General features: G+C 44.3%; 1 protein-coding gene across 1 annotated transcript in view; it reads left to right on the top strand.

Annotated features, from left to right (window-relative positions):
- Nucleotides 1–337: 337 nt before the first annotated feature.
- The window catches only part of Dsg2 (desmoglein 2), a 58,304-nt gene continuing 38,682 nt past the window's right edge, over nt 338–19,959 (top strand). The window contains exon 1 of the mRNA NM_001427278.1: nt 338–520. Coding sequence (NP_001414207.1) covers nt 461–520 — 60 coding nt within the window. The 5' untranslated portion in view covers nt 338–460. The remainder of the gene's footprint in view (nt 521–19,959) is intronic.

Genomic DNA, 19,959 nt, shown 5'->3' on the forward strand with positions numbered 1-19,959 from the left:
ACGTGGCCCGCGTGTCTCCACGTCGTCCACCTGTGCTTATTCCCATAACCCCCAGCCCTTTATCACCGCAGCCTTGTGATCGTGGGTCGAGTCCTGCTCCTTAGATCCTCTGTCTTGGGGTCTGGACAGTGTCTAGAAAGCTCTGCAAGGGAGGTGATCCCGGAGGAGGAGGGGACACGTCGGGGCGGGGCCAGCCACCCAAGGTCCCCTGCGGGGGACGTCACCGGCCCCAGGTGCGGAGGGCGGGAACTGCCTCGCACCTCCTGGCAGAGCGAGCGCTTTCCCCTCCTCCATCCAGACTGCGGCCCGGCTCCCGGCTACCCTTTCTGACCCGGCCACACCTGGAACCGCACCCCGGGCCGGGCGGAGGCGGAGAAGGGCGGCCCCGGGAGAGACCTGGCCCGGAGGATCGGCGGGACTCTGGCAAGGCCCGGCGGCAAGGGCGCGGCGAAGCGAGGCGATGGCGCGGAGCCCGAGCGGCCGGTGCACCCTACTGCTGCTGTTGCAGCTGCTGGCGGTGGTAAGTGCAGTGACCCCCGCGCCCTAGCCAAGAAGGCACCGCTGTCCCCGCAGTGGGACAGCGCAGGGCCCAACATAGGGCGGGCGAGCAGGGTGGGCGCGCGCTCAATCACTCTCTCCCTGTGACCGTCACACTCAGGTCCCAGTGACCTTTCCTAACTGGGATCTGTGAGTGCGGTGAGCCCCTTGCAAGGAACCCTCTTCCTAGGGGCCCAAGGCTTTGTTTGGAGCCTTCTGAGAAACATGGAGGCAGTGGGAAGCCCCACGCGCACCCTCTTGCAAGTTCGCTAAAGTTCCCGCAGCCTCCAGCTCCTCCAGCTACCGATAGTCAGTGAACCGGGAAACCAGGAAGCACCCGAGTTCCTAGAGTGAATAATGACAACTAAAAATGCCTACTCTAAAAGTATTGTTTACAGAGTTTAAAGTTCTACTCTTAAAAGTACCTTGGTTACCCTCCTGAGCTGATAGTACTTTCCCGGTATTTAAATGAATGTATGTAATAGGTTTTATAATTTAGAAGGAAAGCGAAGTCACTCTCATCAAAGGAATGGCCTATTTGAAAGAAAGGGTTTTCCACACGAGAGGTTCAGACCCAAGGTCTAGATTTCTTTCGTACGTTTGGTTTCTATGCTTTACTTGGATTTTAAGTGGCCGTGTTTGTTTGTTTGTTTGCTTGCTTGCTTGCTAACGAAATTGCATATAATTTAGGAATGAATGCCTGTGACTTACCGAGATTTGCCAACTAGGTTTTGGTAAATTGTGGGATCATATCTCAGAGACTTCACCAATAGGTTCAGAGATATTAGACACAAAATGATACCCTATTTTCTTACATCATGATTGAAATTTAAGAAGTAATTGTATTCACTCTACTGGAAGTTCTTCCTCTAAACATTTAGAGCTGTGGCTGTGGGAGAGGAGAGAAAGACAGACAGACAGAGAGGAGTTACAGTAGGAGAGAGAGGAATGGGATCCTGAGTGGTGTGGTACCGGTGGAGAAAAACAATAGGTTTGTTGTTGCCCTTGTTGTTTTAAGGAAACACAGAAGGAAAATGAGTAAATTCAACAAAAGATTTCCCTGAACTCCCTTTCCACAGTCAGCTTGGTAACAAGGAACTACAGGCCGCTGGTGCAGCCTGTTTCATGCTGTTTGGTTTTGCTCCGCCAATGTTGCTGAGGTCATTTTTCATGAGATATTTCTATGACCTAATCTTGGGCTTTGTTTTCGACCTGAGGATTAACTTCATCCCCTCCTCTTGCTGCTTCCCACCTAAAGCCAATAGCCTTTGGGCTCACCTAGAAGGCTCAGTATGAATTCTTTCCTTGTAAAAAAAGAAACTCCCTTTAATTTCCACATGTATAGCAAACAGAGCGAATTCAGGCTAGGAACGGCGAGTTTAGGCTTTCCGTTTTAGCATTTTACGTCTGCGTTTACTTAATTAGACGGTATGGGCTACTCTGAAAAGGCGCAGGATCTCAGGCGACTCTCTGTGTACCTGTGTAGTGCTCTTCCTGACACAATCTGAAAGGGTGTGGCGACCCATTGAGAAGAGTAGGCTTTTCAGCGTTCTGTTCCCAGTTTGTGCGAGGTTCACTGCGGCGTTTGTATAAAGGATGGGAAACGGTGGGACCTTCACCGGAAGGAATGTAAATTGTAGCCAGTTTGGTCGGTCCAGTCCCAAATCACAGCATTTACTCCAGCCTGTTCCAGAAGGGGTTAAAAAGATCCAGGACTAGAGAGCTCAGCTGCTGAAATGTTTGCCCCGCAGGCAGGAGGACCTGAGATCGAGTCCCACAACCCACCTAAAGCTGCTCATGTACAGGTGCACCTTCTAATCCCAGTGCGAGCAGGCAGACTCCCTGGGGCTTCATGGCTGGCTGGCCTAGTCTGCTTGCAAGCTCCAGGCTTAGGACCCTCCAAAGGCCGAGTGCATGTTGCAGTCCATGGAGCAGGCAGTCCATGAGTTTAACTTCTTGCCTCCATACCTGCACAAGTATACAGGTCGCTAACACACATGCACGTGCGTGCATACGTGCAGGAACACACATTAAGTGGGATTTACTTCAGAACATTATAGCTTGACTGTACATGGAGTAAAGGGGTTGGGGAAACCTACACCAATCTGAACTGTTGGGATTTCAAAGTCACAGTCCCAGCCGCTGAGGGAGCCTTACCTGCGCTCACAGGACAGGAGTCACTGTGTCCCTTCCACAGTCTAGAGAGCGCAGTGACTGGAATGCAAAGGAAGACACATGTCTGCACCTCACCCCTGGCCGCCCACAGGTCTACAAGAGTAAACACCAGAGGCTGAATAAGACTGACTGTGGTGCTCTCAGACTCTAAGCTTCTTGAGCCTGGTGGAGCCCACGGAGTCAGGATTTCAGGCTGGAGTTTTGCACTGGAGATGCTCTGTCAGTAAAGTCCGTGCATATGTTGGTTTTGTGAAACCACTGAGATCTATGTCCCAAACCTTTCCGTTAAAGGTGCTCAGCTGATAGTGGCTGAGCCCACGAGTTGAGCACTGGGCCTTCAGAAGAGCTATTAATGGTCTTTGGCTCCATTTGGTCCCCTCCATAGCACACCAGGAAGTAACTGTTTAATGTCCCTTATGTTTAGGCCAGCGCTGTCAAAATGACAGGAGGTTTTCTGAATAAAACCTGAGAGTTCTTCATCTAGGGTTCCTCTGCCATGAAGCCACAGACAGAGTTCCAGTAGGGTCTAGAAATGCGGGGACTTATGCACATGTGTATTCCCAAATGAGGGGACCTAAGCACATGAGTATTCCCACAATTCTCTAGCTGAGATTTCCCATTTCTTTAAGTTATGGTGATGTGTCTATGTTAGCAGAACATGTATTTTCACCGTATGGTTCAACATTTTAATATATTTGGTATTTCAAAATACCATTTATTTTAAGTATCACTAATAGACTTTAGTGGACTCTTAAGTGTTTCGATAGCAAACTATGTGAAGTTAGTGTAACGTTTTTAACCCATAAATTCTAAAATAACTTTAACATACGTGGGCTTATAATGCAGTGTACTGTATACCTTTTTAAACCATTCTAAGGACAGGCTGCCTTGGGAGGTAAGAGGTGGAGAGATTTTCTGATCAGGCCTCAAATTTGCCTTAAATAAGACTCAAACTTCATGTTATGGATTGTTATGTTATGGATTTAGCCTATAATCCTGAGCTGATGTAGTTAATAGATGTTCATTTGCCAGACCTCAAAGGAAGTGCTAAAACAGATGTTTACCACAACTACAACAACAGATGTTTACCATCTCCCGGTTCCAGAGCTGATTTAGCAGGTCAGCAAGATGCCTCTCTCCAGCATCTGACAGCTGGCAGGCTGTCCCTGGCACCCTGTGCATGTGTGTGTCACTCTAGCCCCCCATCTTCACGTGACAGCTTCTCTTTTGTCACTTCTGGCTGTCATCCCCCTCTGTGTGTCTGTGTCCTGGGTTTCGAAGACACCAGTTACACTGAGTAAGGTCCAGCCTCTGCTCGGTTTGCCTGGATCTGTTTTCTTGTTTCTAAATCATTACCATTGCAACACCTCCTTGTAGGGGACACAGTGTAAAAACTGGGCTGCATACATTACCAGCGATTAGATAATTGTGCTTATTATGCCACTAAATTGCACAGATTTAAAAATAAAGTACAAACTGAAGCTGCATGGTAAACATTGGCGCTCATAAGAATAATCCGATATTTGTGAATTTTGAAACCAAAATCTCCTGTGTTTCGGTTTTTAAAAATCAATAAATGGGAAAATGCCAGTTGTTATAGTTTTCTTTAGCCGCAAATTTAAGTCAAAGTACTTCACCTGGAAAATGAAACTGTTAATCTAAATTCTCCCAGATGGTGAGGGATTCAGAAGCTAAACTCAAGTTTTCAAGGTGGAGGTCGAAAGATGTTCCTATAGAAAGTCCAGTTGGCCCTGTGTAAGAGTGAGGATTAGTGGTTTGCATTTTCCAAAACAGTTGACAGTAGACCCACGTCTACATGGGGGGGACACATTAGAGCTAGGCATGGATGTACACACTCACACCACGCGGGGTCTGGCATTCCAGAAAATCCTAAATTGTAAATTCCAGGTGAGCCGGAACTACATAGCTAGACCCTACCTATAGATAGATAGATAGATAGATAGATAGATAGATAGATAGATAGATAGATAATAGATGGATAGAAGATAGATGATAGATAGATAGATAGATAGATAGATATAGATAGATAGATAGATAATAGATGGAAGATAGATAGATGATAGATAGATAGATAATAGATAGAAGATAGAAAGAAAGAAAGAAAGAAAGAAAGAAAGAAAGAAAGAAAGAAAGGAAGGAAGGAAGAAAGAATAGCCAGCCATGTTTGGATTGACGCTTTTAAGTTTTTCTTCAAAATAGTTCTAATTACTTATATGTATTTTTGTATGTGTACACCTGTGTACCACAGTGTGCATGTGGAGGTCAGAGGACAATTTCAAGCATCTTCTCCTTCTGCAATGTGTGTTCCAGGGGTCAAACTAGGAACGCTGGGCTTGGCACCAAATACCCACACCTCTAAACTGTCTTTCTGGCCTCTGGATTGATACTTTTTAAAACAGTCAAATTCTATTAAAATTGGAGTCCAGAGATTTACTTACGTTGTGTACAAGTGTTAAGCCTGCACGTATTGTGCAGCACACACTGCAGTACCCGCAGAGGCCAGAAGAGGGCTTTGCATCCCGTGGGTTTAGATGTATTTTAGCCTCCCATTAACACAGCTTTTTCTCAACGGGTGCCACAAAGCTCGGCTGCTTTGAAGGGAAGCCCATTTTAACGATGTGCTCTGTCGGTGATGAAAGACATCCCCCTATCCTTCCTTAGTTCATGCTTACATTCAGAAGTATACCTTGTATGACAATAAACATGTTTACTTTAAAGTTCAATAAGCTTTTTTAATAGTTAAGTCTGAAAATTGGTATGCGGGAAGGTGGGGTGCCAGGATATATATCACACTCTCATAAGAAACGCCTATAGGAAAAAAAAACTAGCTATGTATGACCACATAGTGCTAGGCAGTGTGCTGGAAGTAAGAAGTCTGTAGCAAAGGCAGACATATCCTGCCCACAGGATGCTTGCAAAATAGAATGACTGACCTCCCACTGGGTACAGAGAAGAGTAGCGATCGATCGACGCAGTACCAAAGGAGGAACTGTGCCAGCCTTGGGTGTCCAGACACCACAGGAGAATAGCGACAAACCGATGAGATGGTAGGAAGAGGAAGAGGTCTAGGTTGAGAGTACTGTGCGTAGGCCTGGAGGCCTGTCCTTTAGAGAAGCTAGAAGAGGATTCCTTGTTGCCTTAACGTAGGATGTGCAACAGACGAATGGATAAGAGGGAAGTCATTGGCCTCCAAACTAACAGAGGAAGCCAAAAGGGCTCCCTGCCAAGTGGGAGTTTTTGGGAGGACATTGCTTACCTTCACAGTGTTGGAATGTTCACATGCCAACAGGAGCAACGGACAGAAGAATGATTCATTGTGGCTCTTGGCCCCAGAGGGTTCTGCCCATCACCCCAGTTTTTCAAGCAAACAGGTTGAAAGGATAGTACTGTGTGGGTACCTCACTGGGAGACATCGTCTGGGACCAGAAGCTGGGAAGGGAGTAGGCGGGGGCAGCTGAGAGAATACTGACCCCAGAACCATGAGTAAGAAGGATGGGAAGCCGCCCAGTAGCCAGGCTGACCTGGGCACCCCCACTCTTTGTTGTTCCCTAAGGGTTCCCCAACATCTTAGCTTAACAAAGCTGCTGTCTGAAAACCTCAGTCGTCCAGACACTTACCTCCCCATGCCAGGGGCACTGCCAAGGATGGCCCTCCCCCTATCCGTCCCATCTCTCCTGGCTTATTCCTTTAATCTTCAAACTGTCTCCTGCCTTTTTCTGTAGTACCAGGAAATTCTTCAGATTCCCCATTTGAAGGGGGTGGCTCCCTCGTGATCAGTGACGGTCCTCCCCACTTTGTCTGATTTTCCTGCTTGCCACCATCTTACGGAAGGCCTAGACGCTAGCTAGACACAGCTGCTTGTTCTGCCTGCTAGCGTCTTTTGATCTGTGGCTTTCCTCCTTTCTCCTAGCTTTTGCACCTTCTCCAAAGCCACGCCCATTGCCACCTCCTCCCTCCCAGCAGGAAGCAGGAAGTAGCTTTGGCCTCTGCTAGCTCCCCAGAACCCCGTATGCAGATGGTTTTCCCAGGATTAAGACTCTCCTACTGGTTAGCCATGGTCAGCCATGATAGGAAAACCACGATAAGGTCCAGGTGATTGGTCCTGTTACAGCTGCTGCACATCTCTTACTACGCCTAACTTATGAGCTATAACACTGTCGTGTGGTTATGCAAATAATAGAGATGCAGAGGTCCGGACCAGCCCCTCTTGGGAGGAATAAAAACTTCCTTCTCTCCCAGCTAAGCTCTGACAGTCACTAGAGCGGCGACCCTACTGCATATGCCTAGAAGCTCACTAAATTCCTTAAACACAGAGAGGGTCCTTCCAAGTGAGTCCATTTCTTTCTGTGTTTGAGAAGCCAGCAAAGCCATCTGACTTGCACGGGAGAGTTAGTGAATAAAACTGGGGATAATTATGAATAGTAAGCAGTGTAGACCAACGCCCGGTGAAATCGCACTTCTCCTATCACACGTGGAATCTCCATTTTCATGATATCTGTGTGGAACACAAGAGTTTTTAAAAAGCAGGGCTACGAAAGGGAATGAAGAGACCTAAACAAAGCAGGAAGGGAAACCAGATGGCAGTGGCCAAGTGTGCTGTAAACGCAGGGGCTGGGATGTGTGGAGGGAAGGAGAGAACAAGCAAGAAGGAGCTGGGGCCAGGAGGAAGATGGGACAGAGTGTGATCCTGAAGGTATTATAAAATAGCACATGACACCCATTCCTTTGCAGGCTAACCAGGGGTCCTAAACGGAGTGCCCAGATACACTGAATATGAGGTACTTGACTCCCGTACACTTCACAGTCCTGAATTATGTGGGTGCAAAGCAGTCTCTGGGTGCACTCACACTCTCCCATGATGGTGGAGCTTACAGTGGGGAACGGTAGTGTGGGCAAGGGAACTCGATGGTTGTATAGCATCCCTCAGTGCCAGTATGTGGGGCTGCATAGAGAGCACCCAGTGTCTGCCAGCTCACATATGCCAGTGCACGGTGCTGCAACGAAATGTAAAAGCAATTTACCTAATTTCATGGCTAGAATCCTGCAAACGCGTTCGCACAGACCGTTCCATACTGCCGGGCCACTTTTCTGGAGACAATCGTTGGTCAGTTTCTGGTGCGTCGTGGAGTCCGTCTTCCTGGCAGACCAGTGCCATCTAGTGGGGGGTAAGAAGGCTGCATTCTTAAACCTCAGGGAAGAAGATCCAGTTTCTCACATTTTATTTTTTTAGGAGTACTTTTCAGAGATAATTGCGCCGCAATTAAAAATTTTTTTTTAAAAAAAGATGGAAACCGCCCATGATTCTTAAATGTCAAATAAAAGGGAGCATATATACACTTTAACTTCTGGCTTGTCCAATTTCAAACGCGTTTGTGGCTGCCTTCAGAGAAGTGCGGCAATAAAATGGTTAAAAAAAAAAAATCAGGGCTGGAGAGATGGCTCAGCGGGTAAGAGCACTGACTGCTGTTCCTGAGGTCCTGAGTTCAAATCCCAGCAACCACATGATGGCTGAGACCCATCTGTAATGAGATCCGATGCCCTCTTCTGGTGTGTCTGAAGACAGCTACAGTGTACTTATATATAATAAATAAATCTTAAAAAAAAAAAAAATCAATGATCAATGTCCAGGATCGGTGTTACCTGTAAACCTGAAGGAGAGATATAAACCAGAAGGAAAGTACCTCGTACGGAAAGCAGTCTTGGGGCTGGAGAGAGGGCTCCGCGTCGACAGTGCTCACTGCTCATGGAGAGGACCAGGTCTATGTTGTCAGCACCCACAAGGGGCAGCTCATACTTCATACGCTCAGTTTCTGACCTCTGTGCACACGAGTACACACACAGACACACATAGGCACACATGCATTCATGCACATACACAACAATTTCTTTTTTTTTTTGTTTAAACATGTTTATTACAACAGATACAATTCACATCTGACTAGCTTTGTTTCTCCTTTCCCCTCCCACAACCATGTTCATTGGGCCACTTCCTTGTATTTGAGCAGTCAATGTACTTCCAGCACACTTGCCCAGCAGTACTTTAAGTCCATTCTTACAGGGTGAAAATGGATTTCAATAATTTATACAAACGTGGGTTATGCTCAATCACTGCAACTCCAGCTACTGTACACAGGAATGAGAAGGTTATAGAAAAGTGCCACAGCAACAGTGCCCCAAGAAAGGAAAGAGGGCACCTTTAAAAAAATGGATAAAATCAGGCCAAGGGACTTCAGAGGGAATGGAACATACAGGAAATGAAAACATTTCTTTGCAAAACAAATGGAGCAGCACTGCTCTTGATCAGGTGCAAGTGCTGATCAGTTGTCTCATGATATTTGTACACTGCTCATAAGGTTCAAAATCGTATCCTCACACACAGATCACCTGGTGCTTGCACTGGATTTTTGAAAATGCAAGATTTCTGAATGATAAATTAACCCCCCAAATTTTTTCTTTTTTTAAAAAAAGCTAATTTTGCAGACAGGTTTCCATGTAAAAGGCTAGGTATTTAGCCACCTCAGCATTGATTAGTTTCAGATGTCTAAGCTCTGTTACACATGGCTTCCCATGGCTTCACTCTACAAAACATATTTACAACGTGAAGATACATCTACAAGAAATCTACATTTCAAGGGTTTTACAAATCAATCTTGTATCTTTCCCCTGAATTGACTCTCACAGACCCCGTCCCCTTGTCATTTCATTTGCCCAGCTTAACAGTCCATGGTCTACTGAAATGCAGCTCAAAATGTTATGACTGGGCAACAGATTTACAGTTCCTCTATGAGATCATGTGCAATTATTCACATCTTCAAACCATGAAGGAATTCTGATTTTTTAGCTTTTCGAGTTCCTTAATTTGTTGTCTCAAAAAGAGTATCCTCTGCTCTCGCAAAGTTGCTTGAATTTCACATACTCGAACTAATGATCTCAAATTTTTTAACTCAGTACATATTTCTGACATATGAACACTTCCCATATTATGGGCTTCTTCACGCAATCTTGATGCCTGTTTCTCTGCATGGTCTGCAGGCCACCCTTGAACATGTTTTATGAGATTATCATTGAAGTGTGCTGCTAGAGTAGGTATTAATGAACACGAAGGCCTAGCAGATGCGTTCTGTGGTACAACAGCTGCAGTTGATGCATTACTACTACAAGTATGATTTGGATCAGGTGATGGACTTCTCTGGCTACTTAAGCGCTGAAGACTTCGTGGAGAGACAGGGTCATGGCCCTGCTGCTTGTCAGCAGTCACGGGCTGCTGTGTAGCCGAATGTGACACTGGTCCTGGCTTAACTACTGGAGTACTAACCTTTGGCTGTGATGAGACAGGCGGAGTACTAATCAAAGGTTTAATGGGGACTACACAACAATTTCTAAGGCAACCCTATGCCTCGTGATTGGTACTTATAAGGTGAAACCCTTCCCGTATAACTCACGGTGTTTAAATTTCACCATATGGAAGTCACGTCTGCCCACAGCAATCCGCATCAAAGGGTTCATTGTCGGGCTTACGAAGTGCCCGGGCTCAGTCTGTCATCTTCTTTCTTTCCATTGCTACCCTGTGATTTTTAGGCAGTGCCTTTTGAAACTGACCTTTTGAAGCCTCAATATTACCTGGAAAGTGACGAGACATACATGTTCCCGGGCCCCAGTCCAGACTCACTGAACAGGAAATGATCAGGTGGGGTCAAACCATTTTCACCGTTAATTCTGGTACCAGCAACATGTGAGAGGCACCGTTCACATCTCTGTACGGTAAAACCCAGAGGAGAAAAAAAAAAAAAAAACTCGAAAGCTGGCCTCTGTTAGCCAAGAAGATGCTTCTTAGAGAATGATTTAGGGATGTTAATAAAATCGACAGTGAATAAAAATTAATCTTGTGAACTAGCATAATGACCAAGAACTTCTCAGGAAAGAAAAATTCCTTGCAGGACAGGATGGGGCAGGTTGGATGTAACCCAGCCTGGCTCAGTTTATGCCTCCAACTTCTGAGTCTGTAAAAGGGCACCATGCACAAGCCTTCCTGCTGGAGCCGACGTTCATGGGTGATTCACCAGGAGTCGCCGTCGTTACTGAGACTGACCCATTATCTGAAGAGCAGGCAGGAGATTACGGCAATCACACACTGCTACTCACCCGTCCGGTATTTACCAGGTTCAAACACAGAGCTCATAAACGTGAAAGCCAAGTTCAGGGTCCTGCTTCCTCCGCTAGGGAGGATTTTTCAAAATTAGCAGCCACCGAAGACTACAGCTGTTCACTTAGGCCGTGTACGTACCTGGGTCATTTACAAGTTGGAGTTTTACGTTGGATGGTTCATTTATTTAATTTCTTACTGGTACAGGGTCTCACTGTGTAACCGTGGCTGTCCTGGAACTCACTATATACAACAGGCTGGTCCCAGACTCACAGAGATCCACCTCCCTCAACCTCCAGGCTGATGGAATAAAAGGCCTGTGCCACCGTGCCTGACAGGATTTTTATTTATTGTTGTTATAATTATTATTAATAATTAGTAGTAGTATAGGGGAGCACATGTAATGGCACACATGTGGAAGTCAGCGAACCACTTTATGAAGGGAGTTTCCTCCGTCCACTCTTTTTTTTTTTTTTTTTTTTTTTTTATTAACTTGAGTATTTCTTATATACATTTCAAGTGTTATTCCCTTTCCCGGTTTCCGGGCAAAATCCCCCTCCCCCCTCCCCTTCCTTATGGGTGTTCCCCTCCCAACCCTCCCCCCATTGCCGCCCTCCCCCCATAGTCTAGTTCACTGGGGGTTCAGTCTTAGCAGGACCCAGGGCTTCCCCTTCCACTGGTGCTCTTACTAGGATATTCATTGCTACCTATGGGGTCAGAGTCCAGGGTCAGTCCATATATAGTCTTTAGGTAGTGGCTTAGTCCCTGGAAGCTCTGGTTGCTTGACATTGTTGTACTTTTGGGGTCTCGAGCCCCTTCAAGCTCTTCCAGTTCTTTCTCTGATTCCTTCAACGGGGGACCTATTCTCAGCTCAGTGGTTTGCTGCTGGCATTCGCCTCTGTATTTGCTGTATTCTGGCTGTGTCTCTCAGGAGCGATCTACATCCGGCTCCTGTCGGTCTGCACTTCTTTGCTTCATCCATCTTGTCCAATTGGGTGGCTGTATATGTATGGGCCACCTGTGGGGCAGGCTCTGAATGGGTGTTCCTTCAGTCTCTGTTTTAATCTTTGCCTCTCCCTTCCCAGCCAAGGGTATTCTTTTTCCTCATTTAAAGAAGGAGTGAAGCATTCACATTTTGATCATCCGTCTTAAGTTTCGTTTGTTCTAGGGATCTAGGGTAATTCAAGCATTTGGGCTAATAGCCACTTATCAATGAGTGCATACCATGTATGTCTTTCTGTGATTGGGTTAGCTCACTCAGGATGATATTTTCCAGTTCCAACCATTTGCCTACGAATTTCATAGACTCGTTGTTTTTGATAGCTGAGTAATATTCCATTGTGTAGATGTACCACATTTTCTGTATCCATTCCTCTGTGGAAGGGCATCTCGGTTCTTTCCATTTTCTGGCTATTATAAATAAGGCTGCGATGAACATAGTGGAGCACGTGTCTCTTTTATATGTTGAGGCATCTTTTGGGTATATGCCCAAGAGAGGTATAGCTGGATCCTCAGGCAGTTCAATGTCCAATTTTCTGAGGAACCTCCAGACTGATTTCCAGAATGGTTTTACCAGTCTGCAATCCCACCAACAATGGAGGAGTGTTCCTCTTTCTCCACATCCTCGCCAGCATCTGCTGTCACCTGAGTTTTTGATCTTAGCCATTCTCACTGGTGTGAGGTGAAATCTCAGGGTTGTTTTGATTTGCATTTCCCTTATGACTAAAGATGTTGAACATTTCTTTAGGTGTTTCTCAGCCATTCGGCATTCCTCAGCTGTGAATTCTTTGTTTAGCTCTGAACCCCATTTTTTAATAGGGTTATTTGTTTCCCTGCGGTCTAACTTCTTGAGTTCTTTGTATATTTTGGATATAAGGCCTCTATCTGTTGTAGGATTGGTAAAGATCTTTTCCCAATCTGTTGGTTGCCGTTTTGTCCTAACCACCGTGTCCTTTGCCTTACAGAAGCTTTGCAGTTTTATGAGATCCCATTTGTCGATTCTTGATCTTAGAGCATAAGCCATTGGTGTTTTGTTCAGGAAATTTTTTCCAGTGCCCATGTGTTCCAGATGCTTCCCTAGTTTTTCTTCTATTAGTTTGAGTGTGTCTGGTTTGATGTGGAGGTCCTTGATCCACTTGGACTTAAGCTTTGTACAGGGTGATAAGCATGGATCAATCTGCATTCTTCTACATGTTGCCCTCCAGTTGAACCAGCACCATTTGCTGAAAATGCTATCTTTTTTCCATTGGATGGTTTTGGCTCCTTTGTCAAAAATCAAGTGACCATAGGTGTGTGGGTTCATTTCTGGGTCTTCAATTCTATTCCATTGGTCTATCTGTCTGTCTCTGTACCAATACCATGCAGTTTTTATCACTATTGCTCTGTAATACTGCTTGAGTTCAGGGATAGTGATTCCCCCTGAAGTCCTTTTATTGTTGAGGATAGCTTTAGCTATCCTGGGTTTTTTGTTATTCCAGATGAATTTGCAAATTGTTCTGTCTAACTCTTTGAAGAATTGGATTGGTATTTTGATGGGGATTGCATTGAATCTGTAGATTGCTTTTGGTAAAATGGCCATTTTTACTATATTAATCCTGCCAATCCATGAGCATGGGAGATCTTTCCATCTTCTGAGGTCTTCTTCAATTTCTTTCCTCAGTGTCTTGAAGTTCTTATTGTACAGATCTTTTACTTGCTTGGTTAAAGTCACACCGAGGTACTTTATATTATTTGGGGCTATTATGAAGGGTGTCGTTTCCCTAATTTCTTTATCGGCTTGTTTCTCTTTTGTATAGAGGAAGGCAACTGATTTATTTGAGTTAATTTTATACCCAGCCACTTTGCTGAAGTAGTTTATCAGCTTTAGTAGTTCTCTGGTGGAACTTTTGGGATCACTTAAATATACTATCATGTCATCTGCAAATAGTGATATTTTGACTTCTTCTTTTCCGATCTGTATCCCCTTGATCTCCTTTTGTTGTCTGATTGCTCTGGCTAGAACTTCAAGAACTATATTGAATAAGTAGGGAGAGAGTGGGCAGCCTTGTCTAGTCCCTGATTTTAGTGGGATTGCTTCGAGTTTCTCTCCATTTAGTTTAATGTTAGCAACTGGTTTGCTGTATATGGCTTTTACTATGTTTAGGTATGGGCCTTGAATTCCTATTCTTTCCAGGACTTTTATCATGAAGGGGTGTTGAATTTTGTCAAATGCTTTCTCAGCATCTAATGAAATGATCATGTGGTTCAGTTCTTTCAGTTTGTTTATATGATGGATCACGTTGATGGTTTTCCGTATATTAAACCATCCCTGCATGCCTGGGATGAAGCCTACTTGATCATGGTGGATGATTGTTTTGATGTGCTCTTGAATTTGGTTTGCCAGAATTTTATTGAGTATTTTTGCGTCGATATTCATAAGGGAAATTGGTCTGAAGTTCTCTTTCTTTGTTGTGTCTTTGTGTGGTTTAGGTATAAGAGTAATTGTGGCTTCGTAGAAGGAATTCGGTAGTGCTCCATCTGTTCCAATTTTGTGGAATAGTTTGGATAATATTGGTATGAGGTCTTCTATGAAGGTTTGATAGAATTCTGCACTAAACCCGTCTGGACCTGGGCTCTTTTTGGTTGGAAGACCTTTAATGACTGCTTCTATTTCCTTAGGAGTTATGGGGTTGTTTAACTGGTTTATCTGTTCCTGATTTAACTTCGATACCTGGTATCTGTCTAGGAAATTGTCCATTTCCTGAAGATTTTCAAATTTTGTTGAATATAGGTTTTTATAGTAAGATCTGATGATTTTTTGAATTTCCTCTGAATCTGTAGTTATGTCTCCCTTTTCATTTCTAATTTTGTTAATTTGGACGCACTCTCTGTGTCCTCTCGTTAGTCTGGCTAAGGGTTTATCTATCTTGTTGATTTTCTCAAAGAACCAACTTTTGGTTCTGTTGATTCTTTCTATGGTCCTTTTTGTTTCTACTTGGTTGATTTCAGCTCTGAGTTTGATTATTTCCTGCCTTCTACTCCTCCTGGGTGTATTTGCTTCTTTTTGTTCTAGAGCTTTTAGGTGTGCTGTCAAGCTGCTGACATATGCTCTTTCCTGTTTCCTTCTGCAGGCACTCAGCGCTATGAGTTTTCCTCTTAGCACAGCTTTCATTGTGTCCCATAAGTTTGGGTATGTTGTATCTTCATTTTCATTAAATTCTAAAAAGTTTTTAATTTCTTTCTTTATTTCTTCCTTGACCAGGTTATCATTGAGTAGAGCATTGTTCAATTTCCACGTATATGTGGGCATTCTTCCCTTATTGTTATTGAAGACCAGTTTTAGGCCGTGGTGGTCCGATAGCATGCATGGGATTATCTCTATCTTTCTGTACCTGTTGAGGCCCGTTTTTTGACCAATTATATGGTCAATTTTGGAGAAAGTACCATGAGGAGCTGAGAAGAAGGTATATCCTTTTGCTTTAGGATAGAATGTTCTATAAATATCCGTTAAGTCCATTTGGCTCATGACTTCTCTTAGTCTGTCGACATCACTGTTTAATTTCTGTTTCCATGATCTGTCCATTGATGAGAGTGGGGTGTTGAAGTCTCCCACTATTATTGTGTGAGGTGCAATGTGTGTTTTGAGCTTTAGTAAGGTTTCTTTTACGTATGTAGGTGCCCTTGTATTTGGGGCATAGATATTTAGGATTGAGAGTTCATCTTGGTGGATTTTTCCTTTGATGAATATGAAGTGTCCTTCCTTATCTTTTTTGATGACTTTTAGTTGGAAATTGATTTTATTTGATATTAGAATGGCTACTCCAGCTTGCTTCTTCTGACCATTTGCTTGGAAAGTTGTTTTCCAGCCTTTCACTCTGAGGTAGTGTCTGTCTTTGTCTCTGAGGTGTGTTTCCTGTAGGCAGCAGAATGCAGGGTCCTCATTGCGTATCCAGTTTGTTAATCTATGTCTTTTTATTGGGGAGTTGAGGCCATTGATATTGAGAGATATTAAGGAATAGTGATTATTGCTTCCCTTTATATTCATATTTGGATGTGAGGTTATGTTTGTGTGCTTTCATTCTCTTTGTTTTGTTGCCAAGACGATTAGTTTCTTGCTTCTTCTAGGGTATAGCTTGCCTCCTTATGTTGGGCTTTACCATTTATTATCCTTTGTAGTGCTGGATTTGTAGAAAGATATTGTGTAAATTTGGTTTTGTCATGGAATATCTTGGTTTCTCCATCAATGTTAATTGAGAGTTTTGCTGGATACAGTAACCTGGGCTGGCATTTGTGTTCTCTTAGGGTCTGTATGACATCAGTCCAGGATCTTCTGGCCTTCATAGTTTCTGGCGAGAAGTCTGGTGTGATTCTGATAGGTCTCCCTTTATATGTTACTTGACCTTTTTCCCTTACTGCTTTTAATATTCTTTCTTTATTTTGTGCGTTTGGTGTTTTGACAATTATGTGACGGGAGGTGTTTCTTTTCTGGTCCAATCTGTTTGGAGTTCTGTAGGCTTCTTGTATGTCTATGGGTATCTCTTTTTTTAGGTTAGGGAAGTTTTCTTCTATGATTTTGTTGAAGATATTTACTGGTCCTTTGAGCTGGGAGTCTTCACTCTCTTCTATACCTATTATCCTTAGGTTTGATCTTCTCATTGAGTCCTGGATTTCCTGTATGTTTTGGACCAGTAGCTTTTTCCGCTTTACATTATCTTTGACAGTTGAGTCAATGATTTCTATGGAATCTTCTGCTCCTGAGATTCTCTCTTCCATCTCTTGAATTCTGTTGGTGAGGCTTGTATCTACAGCTCCTTGTCTCTTCTTTTGTTTTTCTATATCCAGGGTTGTTTCCATGTGTTCTTTCTTGATTGCTTCTATTTCCACTTTTAATTCCTTCAACTGTTTGTTTGTGTTTTCCTGGAATTCTTTCAGGGATTTTTGCGATTCCTCTCTGTAGGCTTTTACTTGTTTATTAATGTTTTCCTGTGCTTCCCTAAGTGTGTTCATGTCTTTCTTGAAGTCCTCCAGCATCATGATCAAATATGATTTTGTAACTAGATCTTGCTTTTCTGGTGTGTTTGGATATTCCATGTTTGTTTTGGTGGGAGAATTGGGCTCCGATGATGGCATGTAGTCTTGGTTTCTGTTGCTTGGGTTCCTGCGCTTGCCTCTCGCCATCAGATTATCTCTAGTGTTACTTTGTTCTGCTATTTCTGACAGTGGCTAGACTGTCCTATAAGCCTGTGTGACAGGAGTGCTGTAGACCTGTTTTCCTCTCTTTCAGTCAGTTATGGGGACAGAGTGTTCTGCTTTCGGGCGTGTAGTTTTTCCTCTCTACAGGTCTTCAGCTGTTCCTGTGGGCCTGTGTCTTGAGTTCACCAGGCAGCTTTCTTGCAGCAGAAAATTTGGTCTTACCTGTGGTCCCGAGGCTCAGGTTCGCTCGTGGGGTGCTCCCCACGGGCTCTCTGCAGCGGCAGCAACCAGGAAGCTCCTCCGTCCACTCTTACGTGGGTTCCAGGTATTGAACCCAAGTCAGCAGAGTGGCTTGCACAGCAAACACCTTTACCCACTGAGCCACCTCACTGGCTGAAGTGTGAAGTTGGGATTTTTTAACTAAGTTGTAACATTTACCCATAAAGTAAGAAATACAAAGACTAACCTCCCTCCATAAAAAATAGCTCAAGAAGACTGTACGGCATGTTAAATTCCAGCATAAATCTGGTCCATGTCAGAATAATCAGAGAAATGCTTCAAAACCATGGGGCTCTTGACATCGCCAAGTCCCCAACTCTGCCAGTCACGTAAGACTCTGACCAGAGAAACCCTCCCAAATCTTCTTCAGATCGATCCAGGAGCCAGATCTCCAGCTCTGTAGACACAGACAGGAAATCGGGACATGTGCCCTCAGTGACCCTCATCTTACTCACCTGTTAAGTCATCCGAAGTTGAACCCATTTTATGAGTGGATGTGAGCAGAGCCAAGGAGCCTCAGTCTGATGCCCGATCTGGCCTTCTATGTAGCCCAAAGGAGAAACAGAAGATTTTGGAGCATTTTTCATTGTTAGACAGGTGGAGTGAGAGTGTTCTAGAATGGTCTCGTAAGTTAATAGGAATTACTTTTCCCATTGCTAACAGTACACACACACACACACACACACACACACACACACACACACACGCCTAGAAGAACAGAAGGTTGACTCTGAGAGTCACAACCCCACAGTGGGAAGTTCCGGTGGCGGGAGGGTGAGGTTGCTGGCCGTGATGTTGCATTTGCAGGCAGGAGGCAGGAGGGTGATGATGGATCTCATGTCCGTTCTCCTTTTATTCAGTCAGGGACCACAGCAAATGAAACGCTGCCGCTCAAATGAGGGTAGATTCTCCCACCCTAGTTACCCAGTCTCGAAACGCACAGACATTCCCAGAGGTTTGTCTCCTAGGGGGTAGGTCCTGTCAGCTTGACAATGTTAGCCACCACAAAGAGGATCTGAACGTAAGAAACAACCTGCCATACTAGATCAGCCCTATGTGGAACCCAAAGCTCTTCCGTCGAGATGCCGCCGCCCACTCTGTAGACACCTCTACTACAATGGAAGTATTGTACATGGTCATGCAGTCATGAGACCGCGTTTGAGACCTTCCTATCCCTCTGTATTCAGTAGAGATACTAGTCTGACATGTTGAAGGTCGTGGGTCAACTCACCGTGGAACTGTAGGCCCACAGAAGGAAATTCAAGGTCACCTGCTGTGGAGCAAGATTTCAGAGAACCTGTCAGCCAGGAGGAGCGGTCAGCCAGCTAAACCCAGTCCTCCAGAGTCCTCTGGTGACATTCGTCAAACTAGCCTCAAACAGGAAACCTGTTCTAAGGTTACCGAGCCTGAGAGCAACCAGTACACTGTTTGCATTCTTTCAGTGCTCTGTACCCTTCCCTGCTGCTACACCTTTTGTTCTGGTTGATTGGTTTCGGTTTTTCACTCCTTACCAGGAAGACCAATTTTTACATGACACACAAGATCCAACAGTAGAAACGTTTAAACTTATTGGAGTGAGGAAGCTCTTGAAAGACTTTTCTGGTTCATCTAAAAACCTTATTTTAGCCAAATACATAGAGGCTAACTTTTCATCCAGGCATTACATGTGACATTATCTGTCATCAATTCCTTCTAAGAAAAGTGAGTCATGGCTGATCTCCCATGAGATGTCTGTTCCCATACTTGGGTATGTCTTGTTTGCATCTGATCTGTATTTTTCCCCCGATCCTTGGGAATAGCTAGGTTTATTATTAATGTACCACTGACAGACATAAAACCCAACAGCCCCCTACCTCAAGAAGGAAGTTGAAAAAACGTTAACAAAAAGAGCCTTTGCTGGGAGGCAGAAACCCTGCAGCATGCCCTCTCTTTGGCTTCCAAAGCTTCGGGGAGTCCAGGGTCATTTGGGGAGGTCTCCTCAGGGTTCTGCCTGTGGTCCCTCTTGGTGTTGAGGGGTAACTGAACATTTCCCAATTCTTGTACAAGAGCTCGTTTACACTAATTCTTTTGGAAGAACTCGACGTGAACTTCTGCCTGAACCCTTGGTTCCTTGACTTGTACATAGACTTCAGCTTTCATCTGTGGTCCTTAGAGCTTGAGCTTCTTCTCTTGCCTTTTATTGAAGAACCAAATCCTCTGTCCTTTTGTCAGATTGAGTGCTTCAGCCAAGGCCTCCAGAATCTCCTCCTTAGGGTTGCAGTCTGACTCAAAGTACACTTTTTAGCTCCCGTGACTGCTCACAGGTGAACCCAGAGTTTCTATCCCAGCAAAGACACTTGGAGTTGTCTCCGTCTCGGTTACTCCCATCTTGGCTGCAGCTCACTTGAGTTCCATTCTTCCATTTTTTCCTAATCTGTTTTTCTAAGCAATCATCTAGGAAATAAATTTCAGTAAGTCCCTAAAAATGCTCACAAGATGAGTTGGGTAATAAATCACCTCCTTTTATCAAGTAAAATATATGCAACTTGGTCTGAATAATATAGTGAGAGTAACATGTAATTATGCCTCTTCACTAGGGCCAGTAAGATTCTAGTCACGAATAAAAATGGGAGACTGAAGAGATGACCCAAGAG

The sequence above is a fragment of the Rattus norvegicus genome, chromosome 18 (genome assembly GCF_036323735.1).
Source record: "Rattus norvegicus strain BN/NHsdMcwi chromosome 18, GRCr8, whole genome shotgun sequence".
In the NCBI taxonomy this organism is placed as follows: Eukaryota; Metazoa; Chordata; class Mammalia; order Rodentia; family Muridae; genus Rattus; species Rattus norvegicus.